General features: G+C 47.2%; 1 protein-coding gene across 6 annotated transcripts in view; it reads right to left on the bottom strand.

Annotated features, from left to right (window-relative positions):
- Positions 1–806: 806 nt before the first annotated feature.
- The window catches only part of LOC130682073 (F-box-like/WD repeat-containing protein TBL1X), a 261,269-nt gene continuing 239,584 nt past the window's right edge, over positions 807–22,491 (bottom strand). For 3 of the 6 annotated variants that reach the window (XM_057496204.1, XM_057496206.1, XM_057496209.1), the window contains 11 exons: positions 17,518–17,650; positions 16,992–17,133; positions 16,228–16,291; positions 16,014–16,111; positions 13,123–13,183; positions 12,068–12,189; positions 9,286–9,360; positions 8,835–8,962; positions 6,720–6,885; positions 5,039–5,140; positions 807–4,201 (listed from right to left, as the gene is read on the bottom strand). In XM_057496204.1, the coding sequence (XP_057352187.1) occupies positions 4,175–4,201; positions 5,039–5,140; positions 6,720–6,885; positions 8,835–8,962; positions 9,286–9,360; positions 12,068–12,189; positions 13,123–13,183; positions 16,014–16,111; positions 16,228–16,291; positions 16,992–17,133; positions 17,518–17,650 (1,118 nt within the window). In that variant the 3' untranslated portion in view covers positions 807–4,174. The remainder of the gene's footprint in view (positions 4,202–5,038; positions 5,141–6,719; positions 6,886–8,834; positions 8,963–9,285; positions 9,361–12,067; positions 12,190–13,122; positions 13,184–16,013; positions 16,112–16,227; positions 16,292–16,991; positions 17,134–17,517; positions 17,651–22,491) is intronic. The other 3 variants (XM_057496205.1, XM_057496207.1, XM_057496208.1) reach the window with 3 other exon arrangements.

Genomic DNA, 22,491 nt, shown 5'->3' with positions numbered 1-22,491 from the left:
GAGCCACACACCACATACGCCCTTGTCCTGGGGACTGTCATGCACTTCGCTTCCTGCCTGTGAAACTTTCCCTACAAGGTTCTTCCCTGGACCTTCCTATGGCTCTAGTAGTGGGGTCTGGGGTGCTCAGAACCCCAAACCCAGCATGGGGGAGCACGGGTGGCTCCCAGCCCCGTTTTGCTCCAGTGCAGAATCAAGCTGGAATTAGAGGGAATGACACCATGACCTTGTTTGCAATTCATCTGTACAGCAAAATGCAACCTGTCTCTCCAAATCCACGTCCTCTTCCCAATGACGGGAAAAGAGCAGTGTTAGCTCAATTACGTGACACCCGCCAAGTGATTAAAGTGGTAAAAATGGAAATACCCAGAACTGCCTGGTACAGAGCAGATGCTGAGACAGATCTGCTGAATGTCAGTCTACATCACGCAGAAGTTAAAGTCACGCATGCCCTGTGGCTTTAGGTTCTTCAAATTACTGAGCTGATCCTTCCACTCAACACCTCCCCACCCCTGGCAAAAGAAACTCCATTTACTTTTGCTTTTTAAAACAGTGGCCTGAAATAAAAGGCCACGCTAAAAAGCACGCACACTCTCTCTAGGTAGTGACCTTTTCATGTAACTGGGGAGGCAGCTCCTGCCTCGCCAGGGTGCTGAGTTCCCTTCCCCTACTTAAACTCGTCCTGCAAAGACGCCCTCTAGACACTGGCTTCCCAAGAAAGTGCAGAGCAATGTGTGCATTCACCGGTGTCCACGCAGCTGAAGTGTTCACGCAAGACATGAAAAAACACACCCAGCATGTTATCTCATACCAAAATAGAGCAATTTATTCAGGACACTGAGTATGATCTTGATTCTCTTGAAACGAATGAGCAAGAACACAGAGATGAATTTTTCTCAGCGTGAATGAGGGTGCGCGGGGTGTGGGGAGAACAGAATGGAGGTCATGGGGGCAACTGAGTCTGGGAGATGCTGACAGGAACCCACATCTGGCTGTACATCTGACACAGACAATATCAACTGCAGAAGCCAGAATTCAGAACTTCACTGGCAGGAGGAACATATCTGCATTTGACAAGAAATACAATTTATTTTTATAAAAGTTGGAATAGAAGGTTAAAAAAGAGAACACTAACAAGGAACAAAGCAGACCCTTACATTTCGCAAAGTGCAGTTCACTCAGCTCTGTGATCTAGTTTTAGAAAGACAGGTCTGGGTGGCATGGGGTAGGGGCAGAGGGTCACAGGGTTGCAAGCCTGTCACATCTGGCCAGCCTTTCCTGGCCCCCACGGCCAGCAGCCTTTCCCAGGTGTGCAGGCCCTGCTCTCGGTCTCTCCGAACCCAGCTGAAGGTGCAGGAGGAATCCTTGTGCTACTTCCGGAATTGAGGTTACATTTGGTCACAAAGACTCACACAGGTTTTAGCAGCTGTAAATGATGACCAACAGTGTCAGGACATGGCCTGCCCTGCTTCAGAGTGACTCTGCAGGCTTTCTGGCAGCAGGGTGTCTGCTGGTGAGCAGACGTTGGAGGTTTGGCAGATGCTGAGAATGGGGTGGACTCTTGGGGCGCTGTCAGCACTCTGGTGTTCGGTTCCACTCGGGGCCTGAGGGGAGCTCTCCTGCAGCTGCCGTAAGAATCCAGGGAGGTGGGTAGCACTCCCTTGTCACCCCAGACTCCTGCATGGCTCCGTGGCATCCGGGCCAACCCAACCATTCCCAGCATTTCAGACTTTTCAAGAGGCCGAGGCTCCCACCTGAGCGAGAGCCTAGCTACTGCCCCCTGAATGAAGATCATCTAGCAGACCCGATAGCCTGTCCCCACCCTGTCACGTGACAGCCCTGTTGGGCCTGTCAACACCAGCTGACACGTGAGCCCAGCCGACCCTCGACCACTGACACTCCGTGGAGATGGATGCATTTTTACTTGGGGGAGGAAGGGGGTGAGGATGGTGTGCATCTGCACCCCCACGGACCGCAGGCCAGACCTAACGTGCTCTTGGGGCAGGAAGTGAGCAATACAGCTGGAGGTGTGTGTGCACTTCAAAGACGGGATGGTGGCGCCATAGAACTCCGACCTCCTCAGCTCGGTGGGCATTTAGGTAGCAGACCCAGAACACAATACCCAACTCATACAGAGAACGCTTGCGGTCTTCTCTCGCTAGGGTTTGAATAACTCACATGTGCAAGTGAAGGCCAGTTAATGCCCCATGATGACAAGCATACTGTGACTTTAGGAGCTGGCCCAGGCACACTCCAAGCTGAGCACAATGCCCTTGCCCTGCCCTGCCGGTCAGTTTTTGGCTCCACGGATGGATGCCAGCCTCCAGAGGGTCCTGTCTTGTTGCTGGAACACACAGAGCAGAAGCCTGTGCACGGCAGCCCCCCAGGCCCGGCCAGCTTCCCCTCCCTTCCCATGCCTGCGGGAAAGCGGACGCGGGAAGAGGCCTCATCTCCTGCCCTCTCCCCCACCGATTCATAAAATAGGTCAGTGTCGAGTTACAAGTGTACAAAGTCACCTGACCCAATGAGAGGAAAGTCCTCTATGAACACAAAGCCAGGTTTGATGTTTTAAAAACAGTAAAAAGATTCATTACTTAAAAAAAGAACATCTTTCTCCTAGTCTTTGGTGGAAGAGAAATTATGAAGAAAGCAGAAATCATTAGTGACATTCTACCTATGAAATTCATCTTCAGGACTGAAAATCTTCCCCCGTTCATTTCTGTCATTGTCAGACCAAACACGACCCTGGAGCCTTTCACGTCAGCTCGGCAAGGACCAGCCAAACTGTGGGGGGCCGAAGGCCACTGGCCCTGTGGCTGCTGTGAGTGGGGTGTCGCTCTCGGCAACCCGGCCATGGGGTCGGCTCAATGGCCTCTCCGATACCACTGGGTTTCGGGAATGCGTCCCCTGGTGAGAGGGCACCGTTATTCGTTTCTCCTGCCGCCTGCATGGGTGAACACACACTGAGAGATGCAATGCTCTTCTTGCAGCCAGAGGAGCAGGAATGTTTCACTCTGGCTGCAGAACAATCCTGCGGGGGACCCACGGGATGGACCTTTTCCACCCAGAGTTCTAAGTGCCTTTAGTGAAGCTAAAGGAGGCAGAGTCCTCAGAACCTGCCTGTGTCTTCCTAACATTGTTTTAAAATATGAATCACACAAAGCTCTCTATGTCTGATGGCCATTTTAGGATTTTAAAATGGTTTTAACATAAAAATACATTTTTTTCCAAAAATACTTTGGGCTCTTTCTCTTATATATATATTTTTCTCCTGTAGAAAGTGCCCCAGCCCCACCTCCTTGTAATGCACTTATTCTGCACCAAAAGTACCCTTGAGGCCTAAGATCTGAAGCAACTGTGACAAAGGTAGAGAGTGAGCAAGGGTGACATAGACAGAGGGAAGAGCGGGCTGGTGGGTGGGAGGGAGGGGAGAGAGCTGGCCACCAACGGTTCCTTCATGGTCTCCATGGCGAACTGCAAATCAAAACCACAGCAGATGAAGGGAAAAGGCAGAGGGGGCGGGCAGGCAACCACAGGAAAGAAGCAACAGAGCGAACACAGCTTCCATTTCACACTGAAGGCCCCAAGACGACAGGATTCCATCCGATAGAAATACCACCAGACAAAGACTCCAGAAAATAGAAAAGTGTTGGGCTCACAAAGCTGAGCATTTCATCAGTACAAACGGGTCTTTGAACATCGTTTACAGGAGCAGCTGTAGTGTCCAAACTGTTAGTACAGAAAGAATCGACCAACCCACCACATGGAGGACAGCTCCCCCACCCTTCTGGTTTATCACAGCATTTTCCCTTTTTTGGCACAGCTTTTCTCCCCCCCCACCCCCCATCAGCACATCAGAGCCTGCTCAGGATGGAAACCAAACCATGCCCCATCCAGCTGGCGGCCTTGTGCTTCCCAGGCTGAAGGTTCAGGTGGAAAGCATTCTTTTCCCCTTTGACATGACTGGGTATATCTTTCTGCTTTAAACTTCTTGGTGAAGATCATGAAAAAAATAAAGACTCCTGTGGCCAGGGATGAGTTGCTTTCAAAGTACACTCTAATGCAAGTCAGGTTCATACAATTTTGGAGCTGATAGGATTGTGTCTGAAGTGTGCTGTGACCCCCACCTTCACTGCTGGTTCATGAGAATTCTTTCTTCTGTAACGTTTTGTGTTTACTTTCGCAGATCCAACACATACACCTCAAAGGAAAGAGAAAGCACCTGTTATCTTGAGAGACGCACAAAGAAGCCTTCAGAGCAGAGGATGGCAAGCTATATGACCCATGGACCAAATCTGGCCCACCACCTGTGTTTAACAAATAAAGGTTTATTGGCACACAGTCATGAAAGTTCAGAGTTCTGGCTACTGGCTAGTGTCTCAGCATCTGACCAATCAACTCCAAGCCAACAGCATGGAAGGGAAAGGCAGGTCAGGGGCAATGCCAGGAAGTACTGGGGGTGGTAGTGGCCATCAGCAGGTGTCAGACCAGACACCCACACGGTGGGGCACATGACAACTGAAGCCTGAGCACAGTGGCCTCTGAGAACATTTGGGGACCACGCTGACACTGGGTCAGCCAGTGCACTGCCCTCTGCCTTAGGCCTCATGGCAATCGCAAGTGGACGGAACCAAAAAGCCAGAACATGGGATCAGAACGGGGCCAGTTGGACCCTAGAGGCCTGTGGAATGAATGGAGCCTCTGCTCAGTGACCTCCACGGGCTGGTCACCTCTCTGCTGTGGGGCTGTCCGGGGCATTGTACGAGGCTGAGAGGCATGCCTGGCCCACACCCCCCACCACAGTAGAAAAAGCAAACAATTCCAGAAAGCCTCAGACGTGGCGCCAATCCCCTGGGATCCAGCCTGGAAACTGCCTTTCCCCAGGGCACATCTGTGCAGTGCCTGCCAGGTGCCAGGCCCTCAGAGCCGAGGACCCATCGCACCTCCTGGAAATGTGCTCAGGCATTGGCCGCCTGGTCCTTGTTCCTTCTGCCCTGGGGCCCTCCACTCCCCCCAGCACAGCCCAGGAGCTGCTTACAGAGCCATCAGATGCACTGGCACCCACTTTGTCCCCTCGGGCGCTCCAGCACACCTCGAAGATGCCGCCAGTGCCTCGGTAGCTGTGAATGAGATTCCCACTCTGCAAAGCAAAGTGATCACCCCTTAGGATGCAAGGGGGACTCAGAGCACTGCTGAGGTTTAATGGGCAGCCCCTCCTCAACCCCCAACATGTCATTATGAAAATTTTCAAACACAGGTAAGTTAGAATTTCCCCTGAACACTCAGGTGGCTGCAGAAGTGTGCCTCCGACTTCCCTCCACAGGCAGCCTGGGGTGCACGGCTGTCCATGGGATCCGCCTCTGCGTTTTGGCTGAGGCCATACCACCTCCTGGCCAAGGGCAGGGAGACTAAGGTGGACCCTCCCACAAGACCGGAACTGGGCAATGAGGGGGGTCAACATTATATATTGTTTTATATATAGAGGTGTCCACTTCAAAGCGAGCTTTAGAACGTCTCAAACACCTTTGAGATTCGTGAAAGAGCAGTTCGATGAGGTTTTCACAGGGGGCACCACCAAACCGATGATGTCATTTACAAATCCATCGGGAACCATTTCTGCAAGTGCTTCACCAACAGAGTCCTGCACACGATTCCCGGGATGCGTGTTCTCTGCGCATTTTCCTACCTGGGCCTTTCAGGCTCACCGTGGTTACTGGGCTGGTTCTGACTAGGGTGCACCACTGCCTTTCCTCCCGAGAGGAAGTGAGGCAGTCACTGGGGAAGCCTGAGGTCTCAGTGGCCCTCCCCCTGCCCCACGCCTCTTAGCTTGGCATGTTGCACCTCCCCCTGCCACAGGGGGGCGTGTGCTTGGGAGAGCAAATCCACCTGCACGTCAACCAGGCCAAAGGCACTCAACCAGGAAGGTGGACTGGACTAAAAGGGCAGGGGGAAGTCATGGGGTTCATCGGGAGATCAACATGCATCACTGGCTGTTTTCAAGACTCACCATACCACCATTTCTGCCTCCCCCTAGAAGGTGAACCAAGGCCGACTGTCCAAAGTAATGCTTTCTACCACACTCAAGCCTGTTCATCCCCACTCTCTGTATTCAGCCTTTGGTTATCCTCAGGTGTGGCCAGAGATGCCCACAGTGGCTCCATAATGGTTCACTTCCCAAACACAGAACAGCTCACTCGAACACTTACACGGCAAAACAACAAACAAATACTCCTTTGGATTCGCCAGCTGGCTGCACGGGGAAGCCACAGGAGGTGGTGCAGGGCACAGAGGGTCAGAGCTGGCCTCACCCCAGTGGGCTGCACCCCTGGGAAGTTCGGATGGAAGTGACACCCTTCCCCACCACCCCCAACCTTGGTGTCCAGAGGGCACATCTCTGGTGATAGGAGGACTGGGTGACACATCCCCGAGATGACTGTACCCAAGAAAAGGATGGGGGCAGGTGGAGGATTCATGCCAGGAACTGAGAAAAAGCGACAGAAGGTAGTGGGCATCCTTTCGGGGAAGATCCAGCACCCACACGGGGCACATGGTAGGCGGCATGAAGCCTGGAGTCCTCCTGGGGTGGCCAGCTTCGCTTGAGGCTCCGACAGAGGCAACTGATTCCTCTCCCACGTGCTGTTCTGTGCTAGGTCCCTGAACACAGGACTCTCTGGGCATTCGTTCCAGAAGGAATCTGGCCATAGCTACCGGGGGATTACCTGAGTGTTCCAGATGTGCACGCACTTGTCAAAGGAGCCACTGGCCAAGTATTTCCCGTCAGGGCTAAAAGCTACACTATAGACAGGTTCTTGGTGCTTGGTTAGCGTGTGGGTGCAAACACCTCGCTCCACATCCCACAGCCGAACCGTAGAGTCAAACGAAGCACTGGGAAGACGGGAGAGAAAACGTCAGCACAGAAACATGTTGGTCTCTATTTCCCTAAGACGTGTAGCAGATCTCATGAGTTACTTTTACTTCCCAGCTTCTCAGTTTCCAGAGACAAGAAGTGGGTGTGCTTTTCCTCTTCTAAAATATGACTGGTATATACTAAACACAGAGCCATGGTTATACAATAAACCTTTTCTTTCTTTCTCTCTCTCTCTTTTCGTGATGGTATTAGGGATGCAAATTGATACCCACATTCTTTTGTTTCCTTTGTAGAATGCACTAGAATGGAGAATACTCCTTTATAGGAAACTGACTGTGTTTTCTAACATGCTCCCACCATTTAAAACTCAACATCATTACCAACTAAACTAATGCCGGTAGTCGTATTTGGAAAAATAGTCCATTAAATGAGTAAAAATTTTAACCTAATGGGAATTAAAATATAATGCATCCAAATATGCAATCACCCTATGGAGAGCTGCAAATCGGGGCCATTTTCAAATGCAGAAGAGCACTGGTCACAAAGGTGTCACCTGCATCCTTTCTCTGACCAAGGACACCCTGGTATGTCTCTTTCATACCTGTTGACCAAAAGGATAGTTTATGCTCATAAGGGCAACATGGGACATCAAAGCACCTTCCAAGTCATGAAAAAATGAGGCGATGTGTTCCATATAATAGTCATGCAGTTGGATTTGGGGACAATCCCTTGAAGTAAGAGAATTACAGCCTACACCTTCTCCGGTTCAGCCTCTAGGTTGAAACATGAATTCCTTGTGGTGTTTACTAAGACATGGCCTCGGATCAAGCACGTTCACAAACCAGAGTGCGCTCTGCTGGGGAGGCTGCCCGCCCCACCGCCACACGGCCAAACAGGCTCGGGTTCTTCCTTAGGTGCAGGGGGACCTGCCATCTGCTGTCTCTCCACAGTCCTGTTGCTTTGCGACAGCACAGAAGTACCCAACTGCTGCTTCATGGAAACAGATCATCCCTCCCAAACCGTGTCTTTTCCAGCCTAAACAGTCACATTGCTTTGGAGCAGTTTCCAGACCCCTAAGTCCCCTCGCATGTGGTCTTAGCAGTTCGTTCTTCTAAATATTTGCATTTAACACAGTACCTAGAGTGCAATGCTACATCTTGAATGGGGCCCATGAGTGTCAGGAGGAGCTGTGAGTGGTATGGTTTGGGGAGGCCACCTTTGTGTCAGCTAGAAAGAATCTCTAGTCCCAATTCTGGTGTTTGTCTGGCTTGCCACTGCAATCCCCCCAGTGCTGGTGTCCAGGGGTTCACTCTATAATTGTTGGGTCAAATCTGGCTAGGGCCAGGGAATCCTTTATCACTGCTCAGAATCTCACTACCTGCAGCTCTGATTTGAATGAAGTCTGCAAGCCTGGGCCCGAGCTGAACTCTCTCCTCTCTCTGTTGTGGCAGAATTTTCACCCAGACCACGTGCTGAAAAGCCTGGGGCACATAATATAATCAGTCCCTCCAATCAGCCAGCTTTGTGGCTAATGCTATCCTTACCTCAAGTTAGGCATCACCTGTAAGCTATCTTCTGGGCCCAGCTGACCACTTCATTCAGGTGGAAGGGCATAAACAGACTTGCAACAATGTCCCATCTCTCCGGACATGAATAGCTCTTACTGTAAGGCTGGTTTTGTAAAATTTTTTAAGTGAAGTATAGCTGATATACAATCTTATATTGGCTTCAAGTATATATGACACAATGGTTTAACAGTTACCCATATAATTAAATCCTCATCCCCACCACTGTGGTTACTATCTATCAACATAGGAAGACATTACAGAATCACTGGCTATATTCTCCATGCTGTACTACCATCCCCGTGATCAACTTATGTTATGATGGAGAATTTTTGCACCTCTTAACTCCAAGCAAGGCTGGCTTTAGGGTCCGACACTGGGCTGGGGCCATCTTCCCTTACCTCGCTAGCATGATGTTGCAATTGGGGTTGCTAGTGGCTGGCCCTGTGGGACTCCACTTGATGGTGTATATCTCTTTGCTGTGAGCCTGAAGGTCATGGACACATGTATCTTGCTTCATACTCCAGATCTAGACAATGCATTGGAAACAGTGTTAGCAAACATGGTTTCTCTAACCGGGATGGCGCAACATCATTTACTCTGTGAGGGATCATCATGCTTCCAACCCTGGGAGGCTGTGAGAAAGGCCTTGGGGGAGGGAAGGATTGTCAGCAGGATTCTTGCCTGATGAAGAAGAATTAAGTGGATGACAGTGGCATGTGGTTAGCAATGGGGAATAGTCAGAGAGGCAGGAAATGCCCAAATGACAGTATCATCACTGAGGAGCAATGACCTGACTGCTTATTTGGGGTCACCCAGGATCACAGAGCCCATTCTTTCAGACTCCTTTACCTTTAATGTCATGTCATCGGAGCAGGATGCTAGCAATATTCCAGAAGGATCCCACTTGATGGCATTGACTTCATTCTGAAAGGGTTTTAAAAAATAAATAAAGGTCTATGAGGAGACTACACAACCTTCCAGCAGGGGGTAGGCCAGCGCCATCATCTCTGCAAAGAGCCTGTTTGCATTTTCCCCAGATCTCAAACAGGGCCACCTGAGAATCCATCTATTTTCCTCTTTTATTTACCCAGCCTTTCTCATTTATCTAAAGGCACAGCCATATAGCACATGTAACCAGCCACCTCATCCATATTTCTCTAAGGAAAAAAAAAATCACAACTAGAAAGGAAGACAAATGAATTACATATAAGAAAGGGGAGGGCTGTGCAACACAGAGAAGACAAGTAGTGATTCTACAACATCTTACTATGCTGATGGACAGTGACTGTAATGGGGTTTGTGGGGGGGACTTGGTGAAGGGGAGAGCCTAGTAAACATAATGTTCTTCATGTAATTGGAGATTAATGATAGCAAAAAAAATTAAATATAAAAAAACCAACAAGAGCACAGTATTTAAAAATAGACTCTGAAAATAATTTTCTCATGCCCTTTTAACACAACAGCTGTTCTGTCTGTCAAAATCCCTACAAGACCTTTCTCTTAGTACTGAGTGGGGTAGTGGGGGGAAAGATGTAAATAAATAAGGTATGAACACAGATGGCCAAGGGAAATTATAGGTAAGCACACAGGGGAGAAACAAAACCTTCTAGGGGAGGGGGCTTGAAATCCAGAGCAAGGAGCAGGTAAACAAAATGTTGCAATAGAGTGCAAGGGGAAAGTTCTGGCAGGTATGTGCTATGGGCGGGGGGAGAAATAAGGCTGTAGGCAGCCTTCTAGTTCAGTGCCAGGTAACCCTGCGGCTCAGTCCTGAAGGATGAAGGCAAATGCACCCCAAGGGAGAGGCGCCACCAGATGCAAAATGTGGAGGTGGGGGACGTCATGCTGCGCATGGTCAGCTGCGGGGAAACGTGGGAGCAAGGCAGTGGGTCTTGGGAATTTCTAAGTATGGTGACTGGAGAGCCCCATCTGCATAGGACTCATGGCTGCTGTGCTGGCCTAACCATGAACTAACTTCACACTCATAATTTCCCAATTAACTTTATGCTCCTAAATGCTCTGGTGTGGATGAGCAATTTTATGGTCATGCTTCTTGCTAAGGACACTGAGAGTTTGAAGGGTGTGAAGTGACAAGTCCACTCATCTGTGTTCTGTGTGGTATCAATGGTTGGATGGCCTGGAAAAGAGGGAGGAAGGGAGCTTGGAGACCACAGAGCAGCCCCCCGGGTGAGCATGGGAGGATGAAGAGGTCAGCCTGGAGACATGTGTGTGTGTGCGCGTGCACGCGCGTGAAGAGGCGGAAACCCAGAGGACATGGTGAGAACCAGGGGCCTGATGAGGTGCCGACCCAGAGACGGGCTCAGCCAGGACGAAGGCAGCTTGGGTGAGAACCCACGCACAGGTCCCCTAGAGCCCAGGAACATGGACCTGGTCCCCACTGGCTGTCTCCAGCCGAGACCACCTTCCATCCTCCAGCAGGGAACAAACTCCTCCCTGGGCGTGGAGTTCTCTCCCCCTCCCCATGCAACCCCAGCCACAATTCCCAGAAGGCATCCAGAAATGGCTCACAGGGTCTCGGGAAGACACCGGCTCTCCTACACTTAGCTCACGTCTCGTGCAGAATGACGGAAGCTGCAGCGAGATGGATTTAGAGAGCCAAGTGGTGTGGTGGCAGTAAAGTCCCAAGCGGAAGTTGGACAGCTGCAAGTTGTAAGGATTTCCCATGAAATATGGGGGATAGTCTAGGGTTGGAGGAAAGAAGAGTTCAGGCCAGAAAAATAAAAAGAAGGACAAGTTGATAGCCACAAGGAGACTGATGCCTGGGCCCTAAAAGCACCTTCTTTCACAAGCAGGGACCTATGGGGACAGAGGCTGGAGAAGGCGAGTTAAGGACATGAACAAGTACCCAGGACAATGGCATTTATATGGTTACATAAGCGGCAAGGCAGGGGTTAAAGGTGGGGCGCATTGCAGGTATGAGGTTCTCAAACCCAGCAGGCCTTCCAGGAGGCTGAAGTTTGAGGGTGTTGGGACGTTACAGGGATCAGCTCTGGGAAGGCTCTGAAGAGCCTTATGTGCCATGAATTCAGAGACGTCAGCTGGCACCTGAGTTTCTTGGATTAAATGTCAACATTTTTTATCAAATTTAGGAACATTTGGCCATTATTGCTTCAAGTAATGTTTCTGTTCCATTTTTTTCGCTCTCTGTCCATTATACATATATGCTAGAGTGCTTCATACTGTGCCACAGGTCATTCATTTGGCCTCTAACAGGCCTCTAGTCACTTGTTCAATCTGTTATCAAAACTGGCTAAGCTCTCTTTAGGTTCAGTAACCTTAATTCTGCAATCTCCCCGTTGTTAAACCTGTCCAGGAAGATTTTCATTTCAGACATTAAACCCCTCAGTTCTCAGATTTCCACTGGACTGTTTTAAGAAGAGTTTTCCTTTCTCTGCTGACATTCCCCATCTATTCACCCATTACGAGCATCCTTTCCTTTACGTCCCTTGTACCTTTTACAATAGCTACTATATAGTTTTCCCTGCAGAATCTGACATCTGGCTCATCTCACGGTCAGTTTTTTCTCCACTGCCGGCCCGTAATGGGGTTAATCCAACCCAAGAGAGCTACAGGAGCCCAGCACCAAAGGGGCATACTCGGAACTCCAACTTACCGTGTGTCCTTGGAAGGTTTTGACCGGGCGGTCACAGCTGAGTCTGCAGACGTGGATACACATGTCTGTGCTACAGGAGGCAAAGGTGGTGTTGTTCTGCCAGTCTACATCGAGAGCAGGGGCTGTGGAATGGGGAGCAGAGGGAGGACATTGGCATCGACTAGGTGTGCACACATTTGGCTGACTTTGACCATGAACAGCATAGTCAGGAAGCCTTATCTAGTAACATGATAAAAAGTGCCCCAGTGTGAACACAGCCTATTCCCCTCACAGACCTTAAAGACCTCTCCTTTCACATTTGGAGGGATGAGCAGATGCTCTGCAGACACCCTGGGATGCTTCCCATTTGCATGCAGAGTGTCCTGCTCCCCTGGCCCAGGTGAGCACAGGTGGGTGAGAAGCATGAGATGCCTGCTCCTGCACTCTGTTGGTCCCAGGCATGTCCCTGTGGACGGCCAACCTCACTTGCTTTAGACAGAGAGAGAGAAAACGAGAACAGGAAGATCTCATATCCTACATTCAAGATAACCCGATTTTAAAAATCTGCAAACACATTAATGCATCCCACCCAAGGGCTGGATACTCATGGCTGACAAGACCCTTCTGGGGACACAACTGGGCTGACGGCTCAGGACTGTGATGAACACTCTCAGTGACTCCTGGGTCTTCCTGAGGTCTAAGTGGCCCCAAGAACTCTGTTGAGGGTCTTGGATGGGGATGGCGCCCTAACCTCATGGTGTGATCCCCTTTCTCCTGACCTCCCACTCTACTGCTTGGCATCTCTCTCCTGACGCCTCCTTGCTTCTAGGAGAATTAGAGGCTTGGGTTCCGATAAGCTTCTGGGTGACAACATTCTCATCAACTGGCATAAGCGTGTCTTGTGTGTTTCTTAAAGGCGAGTCAGCACTGAATTGAGAGAAGCCAGCTCAATGCCCTCGGGATACGCTAATGATCAGATTGCCCCTTCCCTTCTGCCCTAACATTTCCTAGGACTCAAACATTTTTGAATTACCAAATCAATCAGTCAATCAACCAATAAAAATAAAAATACTCACCAGAATGAAATGGAAACTGCTGTTTGGCTTCTCCTGTGTGGGCGTCCCAAATTATTGTTGTCTGTGCGCCACAAACAAAAAGAAAAAGTCAGGAACAATTCTTCTTGCAAAGTTTTCTCTAGAGAAATTTGTTGGACAAGGAAAGACTGTGAGCCTCTCTTCCTTCTACACCAGCACCATCCAGAGGAGATGGAATGGGAGCCACACAGGTCATTTCTAATTTTCTAGTAACCCCATTAAAAGAAAGAAACTGGTAAAAGGAATTTAAGCAATTCATTTTCACTCCAATATGGCCAAAATGTTATTGTTCCAACATAGAATCAATGTAAAAATAGTGATGAGCTACTTGGCATTCCCTCTCTCTATGGAAGGTATTTGGAATCTAGCATGTGATTTACAGACCTTCACAATCAGGATGGCCACTTTTTATGCACCCAACAGCCACAGGTGTGCCTCAGGCTTAGCTCCCCCAGCTGTAACTGTTACCTGGAGCATTACCAAACCTGTTAGGGACTCCCCTCACCCCCAGAGACCCAGTGAAAACCCTGCAGGGAAGCATCTCTATCCAGCTTTCTTGCACGTTTTCAAATGAAGAGCAGCAGACACTGGCGTTTCTGAAATTTCCTTCTGTGAACTGGGGAGACCAGATATAGCACAGCAGCTGGGCTACACCGGGGTCAGGCACCACCTTACTGGTGTATGAGTAAGGGGAAAACATCATGTCTGCTTTGAGAGCATCTGAAATACACATTACCACTCTGGGTTAAACACAGGGCAAGCCAATGCAAGCCTCCTCACAAACGACATTTCCTCTGGGCGTTAGCTCTCAGAACATTATTACTCCTGCCATTGTTAGTGACTAATAATGGCAGACAGTGCCTGACCCAGAGAGTAACAGAATCCCAAATGAGCACTTCCCCTGACCAGATAGCTCATCAAAGGTAGAAAATCAGGAATGAATGTATCAGATTCCCTGGAGCAGGAAGGTGAGAGTGCACAGGACTCTTGATAAGTATGTGAGAGTCAAAGGGCAGTAGCTTCCGGCCACCCAGGGCCTGGATTCCGCCCCCACCTGCACTCTATACCAGTGGGTCCCCACGCAGAGTAGCGAAACTTCCTTGGGGCTCCATTTCCTCCTGTGTGAGGAGGCGGTGCCAGGGCCTGCCTCCTGTCTTGGGAGCATGGAATGAGCCAACTCAGGTAGTAAACTGCTCATTAAAGGTTGGCAATCACTTCACACATTATGTTAATGATCCAATGAGCAGTACTGATGACCAGCCACGTCCAAGACAATGTGCTGTGCGTGTGTCATATTTGAATTAGAGCAGCTTGGGGGAAATCTGATGGTAGTTCCATGAGAATATTTAGTGTGTCGACCACAGTAGCCCAGCTGTTTTTATATTAGATATTAGGCTGCCAAGTTTGAATGAAGGGTTTATGGGCTTAACAGAGACGTAGATAAAGAATGAATGATTCATTGACATACAGGGTTATACTTCAGTGCAGAGCTCAGCAAACTTTCTCTGTTAAGGGCCAGATAGTAAACATTTTAGGCTTTAAGGGCCATGGGTCTCTGCTGCAACTGGTCAACTCTGTTGTGGTGGGAAAGCAGCCATAGGCTATTCTAAATAAATGGGTGTGGTTGTGTGCCAGTAAAACTTTATTTACAAATACAAGTGGTGGGTGACATTGGACCTGTGAGCCAATATTTGCCAACTACAACCATGACTTTCTCTGAGGGGGCAATGTTTACAGGTCACGTCCATTATTCTATATTAGTTTTTAGAATGTGAGTGAACAGAAAGCAGTAGCTTTACCAGATTTTCAAATTACTCCGAAGCTATTACAGACATACAGACATCTGGAGATAAGATGAAAGTAGAGTATTCAGGCACATTTTGTAGTGACACAAATTGAAGTACATGCTTTTCTTCCCCTCCTGCACTTCTCGATAATACTTCTTTCCCAAAGCAATGACTCTGAATTCTCACTGAGTCTTATGAATGACACAACCGTTTTCATTCAATGTTCACAACTCCCATCTCCTGACAGCTGGGGAAACAGAAACCCAGCGAGAGTGAGATGTGCTGGACTAATTGGACTCCTGGTAGGAATGACGCTTGAGTGACGTCTACACTCCTGATGGCCTTATGCTCCTACACCCAGAGACGGCTTTTCCTTGCACATGCTTTTCCTTGCACATGGCAGTTCACAAGCACTCAGATGTAACATCATCACGTTCCCCTGGCAACCCCTCCCAGGCACAAGCTAAATTCTCTGTCTGCAAGCTAAATTCTCTGTCTGCTCTGCAGGCTATCAGGGGAGGCTGTGTGTGTGTGTGTGTGTGTGTGTGTGTGTGTGTGTGTGTGTGTGTGTGTGTGTGTGTGTGTGTGTGTGTGCGTGCGTGCGTGCGTGCGTGCGTGCGTGTGTGTGTGTGTGCTTGACTCCTGTTCTCGGAGAAATCTGCCATCTACAGTGGGAAGTAGCAGTGCATCAAATGAGGAAAACAGAAGCCTGGTCCAGAGAACAACTGGTGCTACTGAAATCACTCAGCAGGTCAAAGTTTACAAAGAGTTCACCCCACATCTGTTTGCTTCTTCAAGCACTGGATAAATTCAATTTGGGGATTTCCTCTTATCACTGACAATATATGTCCAGAAACAGAGCAGGAGCTCTGTGTGAAGTTCTGGAGGATTCAGAACAGGTGAAGAGAGGATGTGTTTTAAAGGTGGCAAGAAGATCACAAAAACAAACAAGGCCCAAACAAGTTCTTTTGATATGTTCACAGGAAGCAGAGCTCCTTAGAATTGAAAGAAACCACACGGTTACGCAGAGATCAACAATAAATGAGCATCTAGAGATCAAAGGGCTTTACTTAAAGTGATACTCACTTTGTCCACACCTGCACTCAGAATGTAATTCCCCTTTTTGTTCCATTTCAAGGCGAAGATGGGGCCTTTATGTTGACCTAAGGTGCTGGCCAGGTTACCTGCCACACAGAAAAAACAAACAAACATGCTAGCGTCAGAGTCACGGCCCAAACTCTCCATGACAGCCTACCAAAGCGCCCTCCCCAGACCCCAGCGAGAGTGACGCAGGACTTACCATCTTCCGTCCATATTCTTGCAAAACCATCATATGAGCCTGTGGCCAACAGTGTCCCGTGGCTCTGGAAGAAACAGGCCAACAAGAACTGCTGACGGGCAGCTCTGATAAGGCAGGGGGCCTCTCCCCTTATGGCAGGGCTAGAATGTGCCTCCGCCAGTAAGTGGTTCCCAGTTCAGTGCCTCACGGACTGCATTTGAGTACTCGCGCTTCTGCTGCTCGTAAATTAAAATGTAAGCCGTTAGCCCCAAGGAGATGAGGGAGCAGGAAGAGACACTGCCACCATTCACCTGTGATGACACGATTACAAACACCACGTTGGAAGTTCTGAGATTTCTGGAGACTTGAGGTAAGCTTTAAAAATGTATTTGTATATAGAGAAGCGGAGCATTGGCGGTGAGGTGCCAGAATGTGGAGAAATACTGTATAAGAGTGAAGAGGTGTGTGTGTCCCTCCCACAAATGCACACAACACCCTCTGCTGAAATGCCCAGGTGGAGAGCCGGCCTTCCTTGCCTGTGTATTATGTCTCCCCAGCACAACTATCTCAGGTCCCCTTGGCCCTGCTTCCTGCTGTGAGGCTTCCCTAATAAAACCAGCTGGCAAACGTAGGTTAACGATGGAAAGGGAACGGCTACTGAACGCCCAGGTAGCCGCCTGCCTGGCCCCACGTCCTCAGGAGCCCTCAGAAACAGACAGCACCCACAGCACCAGCCACCCCGGGGCAGGCTGATGAATGGGGCCTGGTGTGTGCACGGCTCTTACATTCCAGTCCAGCGAGGTCACGTCTTTGTTACTCGGGACGTCGTGGCCTCCTTCTCGTATACAGTGCCTCAACACGAGCTGTGTGGACCCCCCGTTGCTGTTTTCATTAAGGTTCCATATCCTTGCAGTTGAATCTCCAGATCTGCAGGATGAAAACACTCAAGCATTCAGCTTTCAGGCAAGGGGCACCAAAGCCCATTGCCACCTGCTGTCGGGCCAGTCAGGCATCTCTGGCCTGTGGCATTTCATCCTGCCCCTCACTGGCTGTGCTGCACTCAGTGATTTTAAATGTGTTTGCATCATTCCCCGCCCCACTGAGAACAGGGCTTGGAACGCAGGCCTCCTCACAATCTATGGTATCTGGAGGAGTGCAGATGGAGCGCCCCAAGCCTGGGCCTGCATGCATGGGGAAGATGTCACAAACCAGGTAGGACAGGGGCGGATGGCTCAGGACACAGAACACCCAAGAAGAGCAAGCACCTCCGGTCCCCCAGACCCGGGAGTGCCCCCATCCTCACATCCTTACCCGGATGCCAGGAGATCACTGACAGGGTTCCAGGCACAAATGAACACCTCAGACTCGTGGCCCCGAAGGACTGTGGCTTTGCTGGGTGGAATCTCAACGTCTCCGTCTATTTCCATTGGTTTCAAATGATTATCTGTCACAGGCAACAGGAAAAGACAAATGGTTGACCAGCACCAAAGAAATTCAGTCTCGGGACACTGTAGTGTGTGAAGTGTCTTATAATGTACTACATGGTATCATCTCTGGTGATTTATAGCTATGTCATGGCTTGTGTACAATTTAGTAAATATCTTATGCTTCTTTATTTGACAGTCTCCGAATAAAAAGAGGAATAAAATAAGATAAAACTGATAGAGGAATAAAAACAGCTAATTATTCTTTTTTTTTGGTATCATAAATCTACAATTACATGAGGAACATTATGTTTACTAGGCTCCCCCCTTCACCAAGTCTCCCCATCAAACCCCATTAAAATCACTGTCCATCAGTGCAGTAAGATGCTGAAGAATCACTACTGTCTTCTCTGTGTTGCGCAGCCCTCCCCATGCAATCCCCCATATTATACATGCTAACTGTAATGCTCCCTTTCTTTTCCCCACCCTTTCCCCTCCCTTCCCACCTTCCTCACCAGTACCTTTCTCTTTGGTAACTGTTAGTCCATTCTTGGGTTCTGTGATTCTGCTGCCATTTTGTTCCTTCAGTTTTCTCTTTGTTCTTATACTCCACATATGAGTGAAAACATTTGGTACTTGTCTTTCTCTGCCTGGCTTATTTCACTGAGCATAATACCCCCTAGCTCCATCCATGTTGTTGCAAATGGAAGGATTTGTTTTCTACTTATGGCTGAATAAAAATATTCCATTGTGTATATGTACCACCTCTTCTTTATCCATTCATCTACTGATGGACACTTAGGTTGCTTCCATATCTTGGCTATTGTAAATAGTGCTGCAGTAAACATAGAGGTGCATCTGTCTTTTTGAACCTGGGCTGCTGCATTCTTAGGGTAAATTCCTATAAGTGGAATTCCTGGGTCAAATGGTATTTCTATTCTGAGCACTTTGAGGAACCTCTATAATGCTTTCCACAATGGTTGAACTAATTTACATTCCCACCAGCAGTGTAGGAGGGTTCCCCTTTCTCTACTACCTCGCCAACATTTGTTGTTGTTTGTCTTCTGGATGGCAGCCATCCTTACTGGTGTGAGGTGATACCTCATTGTGGTTTTAATTTGCATTTCTCTGATGACTAGCGATGTGGAGCATCTTTTCATGTGTCTGTTGGCCATCTGAATTTCTTCTTTGGAGAACTGTCTGTTCATATCCTCTGCCCATTTTTAAATTGGATTATTTGCTTTTTGTTTGTTGAGGTGCATGAGTACTTTATATATTTTGGATGTCAACCCATTATCGGATCTGTCATTTATGAATATATTCTTCCATATTGTAGGATACCTTTTTGTTCTATTGATGGTGTCCTTTGCTGTACAGAAGCTTTTCAGCTTGATAAACTCCCACTTGTTCATTTTTGCGTTTGTTTCCCTTGTCTGGGGAGATATGTTCATGAAGAAGTTGGTCATGTTTATGTCCAAGAGATTTTTGCCTATGTTTTTCTTTTTTTTTTTACATAATTATTTTTTTATTGAAGGGTAGTTGACACACAGTATTACATTACATTAGTTTCAGGTGTACAACACAGTGATTCAACATTTATATGCATGATAATTCTAGGTACCAGCTATCAACATACCAAGCTGTTACAATATTTTGACTATATTCCTTATACTATACATTATGTCCTGCTTACTTATTTATTTTACAATTGGAAGTGTGTATTTTTTTTTTTTGTGAGGGCATCTCTCATATTTACTGATCAAATGGTTGTTAAAAACAATAAAATTCTGTATAGGGGGGTCAATGCTCAATGCACAATCATTAATCCACCCCAAGCCTAATTTTCATCAGTCTCCAATCTTCTGAGGCATAACAAACAAGTTCTTACATGGAGAACAAATTCTTACATAATGAATAAGTTACATGGTGATCAGTACAAGGGCAGTCATCACAGAAACTTTCGGTTTTGCTCGTGCATTCTTAACTATAAACAGTTCAGATATGAATACTCATTTGATTTTTATACTTGATTTATATGTGGATACCACATCTCTCTTTATTATTATTATTTTTAATAAAATGCTGAAGTGGTGGGTAGATACAAGATAAATGTAGAAAACATAGTTTAGTGTTGTAAGAGAGCAAATGTAGATGATCAGGTGTGTGCCTGTAGACTATGTGTTAATCCAAGCTAGACCAGGGCAATAAAACATCCACGTATGCAGAAGATTTCTCACAGAACGGGGGGGCGAGGTTCTAAAGCCTCACCTCTGTTGATCCCCAATTTCTCACCTGATGACCCCCCTGCGACTGTGCCTGTCTTAGGTTGTTCCTCCCTTGAGGAATCTTACCCGTCTCTGGCTAACCAGTCATCTTCCGGGGCCATACAGGGAAATGTGAAGTTGGTAAGTGAGAGGGAAGCCTTATTGTTTGAAAAGGTTAGCTTTTTACTTCTTTGCATATTTATGCCCTGTGGCTTCTATGCCCAGCATTTGTCTTGAGGTATCTTTACCACTTGGAAGAATTATGATATTCGGTAAATTTGATATGAGGCACGAATTCTATTTAAGGGTTGTAATTAGGAAGGAAGAAGAAAAGCTATAAAAGTAGCAGACGGAAGAAAACATGGGAAGATTGATTATTTCTTTGACATATCTTCTTGTAGAGTAACTTCAGCATGTATAGGTTTTAAGCTACTAATTAAATTGTGCACACACATTAACATAACAGGAGTAGAGTTACATAACCAAAGCATACCTGTAATTACCAGCCATCTCCAGTGAAACCAAGAAAACCAGTTAGGCACCTTAGGCATTTGTGAAAACTTATCTATGATATGGTGGATTATCTATGATATGGTGGATATTGTCCAACTGAACTTGAACAGTCTGGGAGAAATCAGACAAATTAAAACAACCCATTCCTGGGGAATGTTCACATCCCATATGTTCTTTCAACAGTAAATAGTCTGTAGTTGTAAGATTTTGGAGTGCTACAATTTGCACTTTTCCTAATTCTTGGTTGAGTTCCAACAGTATAGATCCAGTCAAATTTGTTGTTTTACTGTATGCACAGGCCAGCTTAGATATCTCCTTCCTCATTCCCATGGCAAGTCCAGGAGCTGGTGGGATGAGTGCATCTACAGCTGTCGCAGTGCGTGGATCTTTGTTGGGGTTTTTTGATGATCATCTTCTGTCATGAGTCTTCCAGACAGTGCTGATGTCGGAAGTTCTTTTTCATATCATATCTTAGTTCATTTTCGGGGTAGCCAAATTAGGCTTTGATTCTCTGTATAAACACAAAGAGACCCTTTGCCTACACTTTTATATGCCCTTTATGTCATTGTGTAGAACTCATTGGAGGTCACCACACAGGAAATGCTTTTTTTTTTTTATCATTAATCTACACTTACATGATGAATATTTTGTTTACTAGGCTCTCCCCTATACCAGGTCCCCCCTATATATCCCTTTACAGTCACTGTCCATCAGCATAGCAAAATGTTGTAGAATCACTACTTGTCTTCTCTGTGTTGTACAGCCCTCCCCTTTCTCCCACCCCCACCATGCAAGTTAATCTTAATACCCTCCTTTTTCTACCCCCTTTTATCCCTCCCTACCCACCCATTTTTCCCAGTCCCTTTCCCTTTGGTACCTGTTAGTCCATTCTTGAGTTCTGCGATTCCACTGCTGTTTTGTTCCTTCAGTTTTTCCTTTGTTCTTATACTCCACAGATGAGTGAAATCATTTGGTATTTCTCTTTCAACGCTTGGCTTGTTTCACTGAGCATAATACCCTCCAGCTCCATCCATGTTGCTGCAAATGGTAGGATTTGCCCTTCTCTTATGGCTGAGTAGTATTCCATTGTGTATATGTACCACATCTTCTTTATCCATTTATCTATCGATGGACTTTTAGGTTGCTTCCAATTCTTGGCTATTGTAAATAGTGCTGCAATAAACATAGGGGTGCATTGGTCTTTCTCATACTTGATTGCTGCGTTCTTAGGGTAAATTCCTAAAAGTGGAATTCCTGGGTCAAATGGTAAGTCTGTTTTGAGCATTTTGATGTACCTCCATACTGCTTTCCACAATGGTTGAACTAACTTACATTCCCACCAGCAGTGTAGGAGGGTTCCCCTTTCTCCACAGCCTCGCCGACATTTGTTGTTGTTTGTCTTTTGGATGGCAGCCATCCTTACTGGTGTGAGGTGATACCTCATTGTAGTTTTAATTTGCCTTTCTCTGATAATTAGCAATGTGGAGCATCTTTTCATGTGTCTGTTGGCCATCTGTATTTCTTTTTTGGAGAACTGTCTGTTCAGTTCCTCTGCCCATTTTTTAATTGGGTTATTTGTTTTTTGTTTGTTGATGCATGTGAGCTCTTTATATATTCTGGACGTCAAGCCTTTATCGGATGTGTCATTTTCAAATATATTCTCCCATACTTTAGGGTTCCTTTTTGTTCTATTGATGTTGTCTTTTGCTGTACAGAAGCTATTCAGCTTAATATAGTCCCACTTGTTCATTTTTGCTGTTGTTTTCCTTGCCCAGGGAAATATGTTCAAGAAGAGGTCACTCATGTTTATGTCTAAGAGATTTTTGCCTATGTTTTTTTCCAAGAGTTTAATGGTTTCATGACTTACATTCAGGTCTTTGATCCATTTTGAGTTTACTTTTGTATTTGGGGTTAGACAATGGTCCAGTTTCATTCTCCTACATGTAGCTATCCAGTTTTGCCAACACCAGCTGTTGAAGAGACTGTCATTTCCCCATTGTATGTCCATGGCTCCTTTATCATATATTAATTGACCATATATGTTTGGGTTAATGTCTGGAGTCTCTATTCTGCTCCACTGGTCT

The sequence above is a fragment of the Manis pentadactyla genome, chromosome Y (genome assembly GCF_030020395.1).
Source record: "Manis pentadactyla isolate mManPen7 chromosome Y, mManPen7.hap1, whole genome shotgun sequence".
NCBI lineage: Eukaryota > Metazoa > Chordata > Mammalia > Pholidota > Manidae > Manis > Manis pentadactyla.
This window is presented reverse-complemented; position numbering and strand designations above follow the sequence as displayed.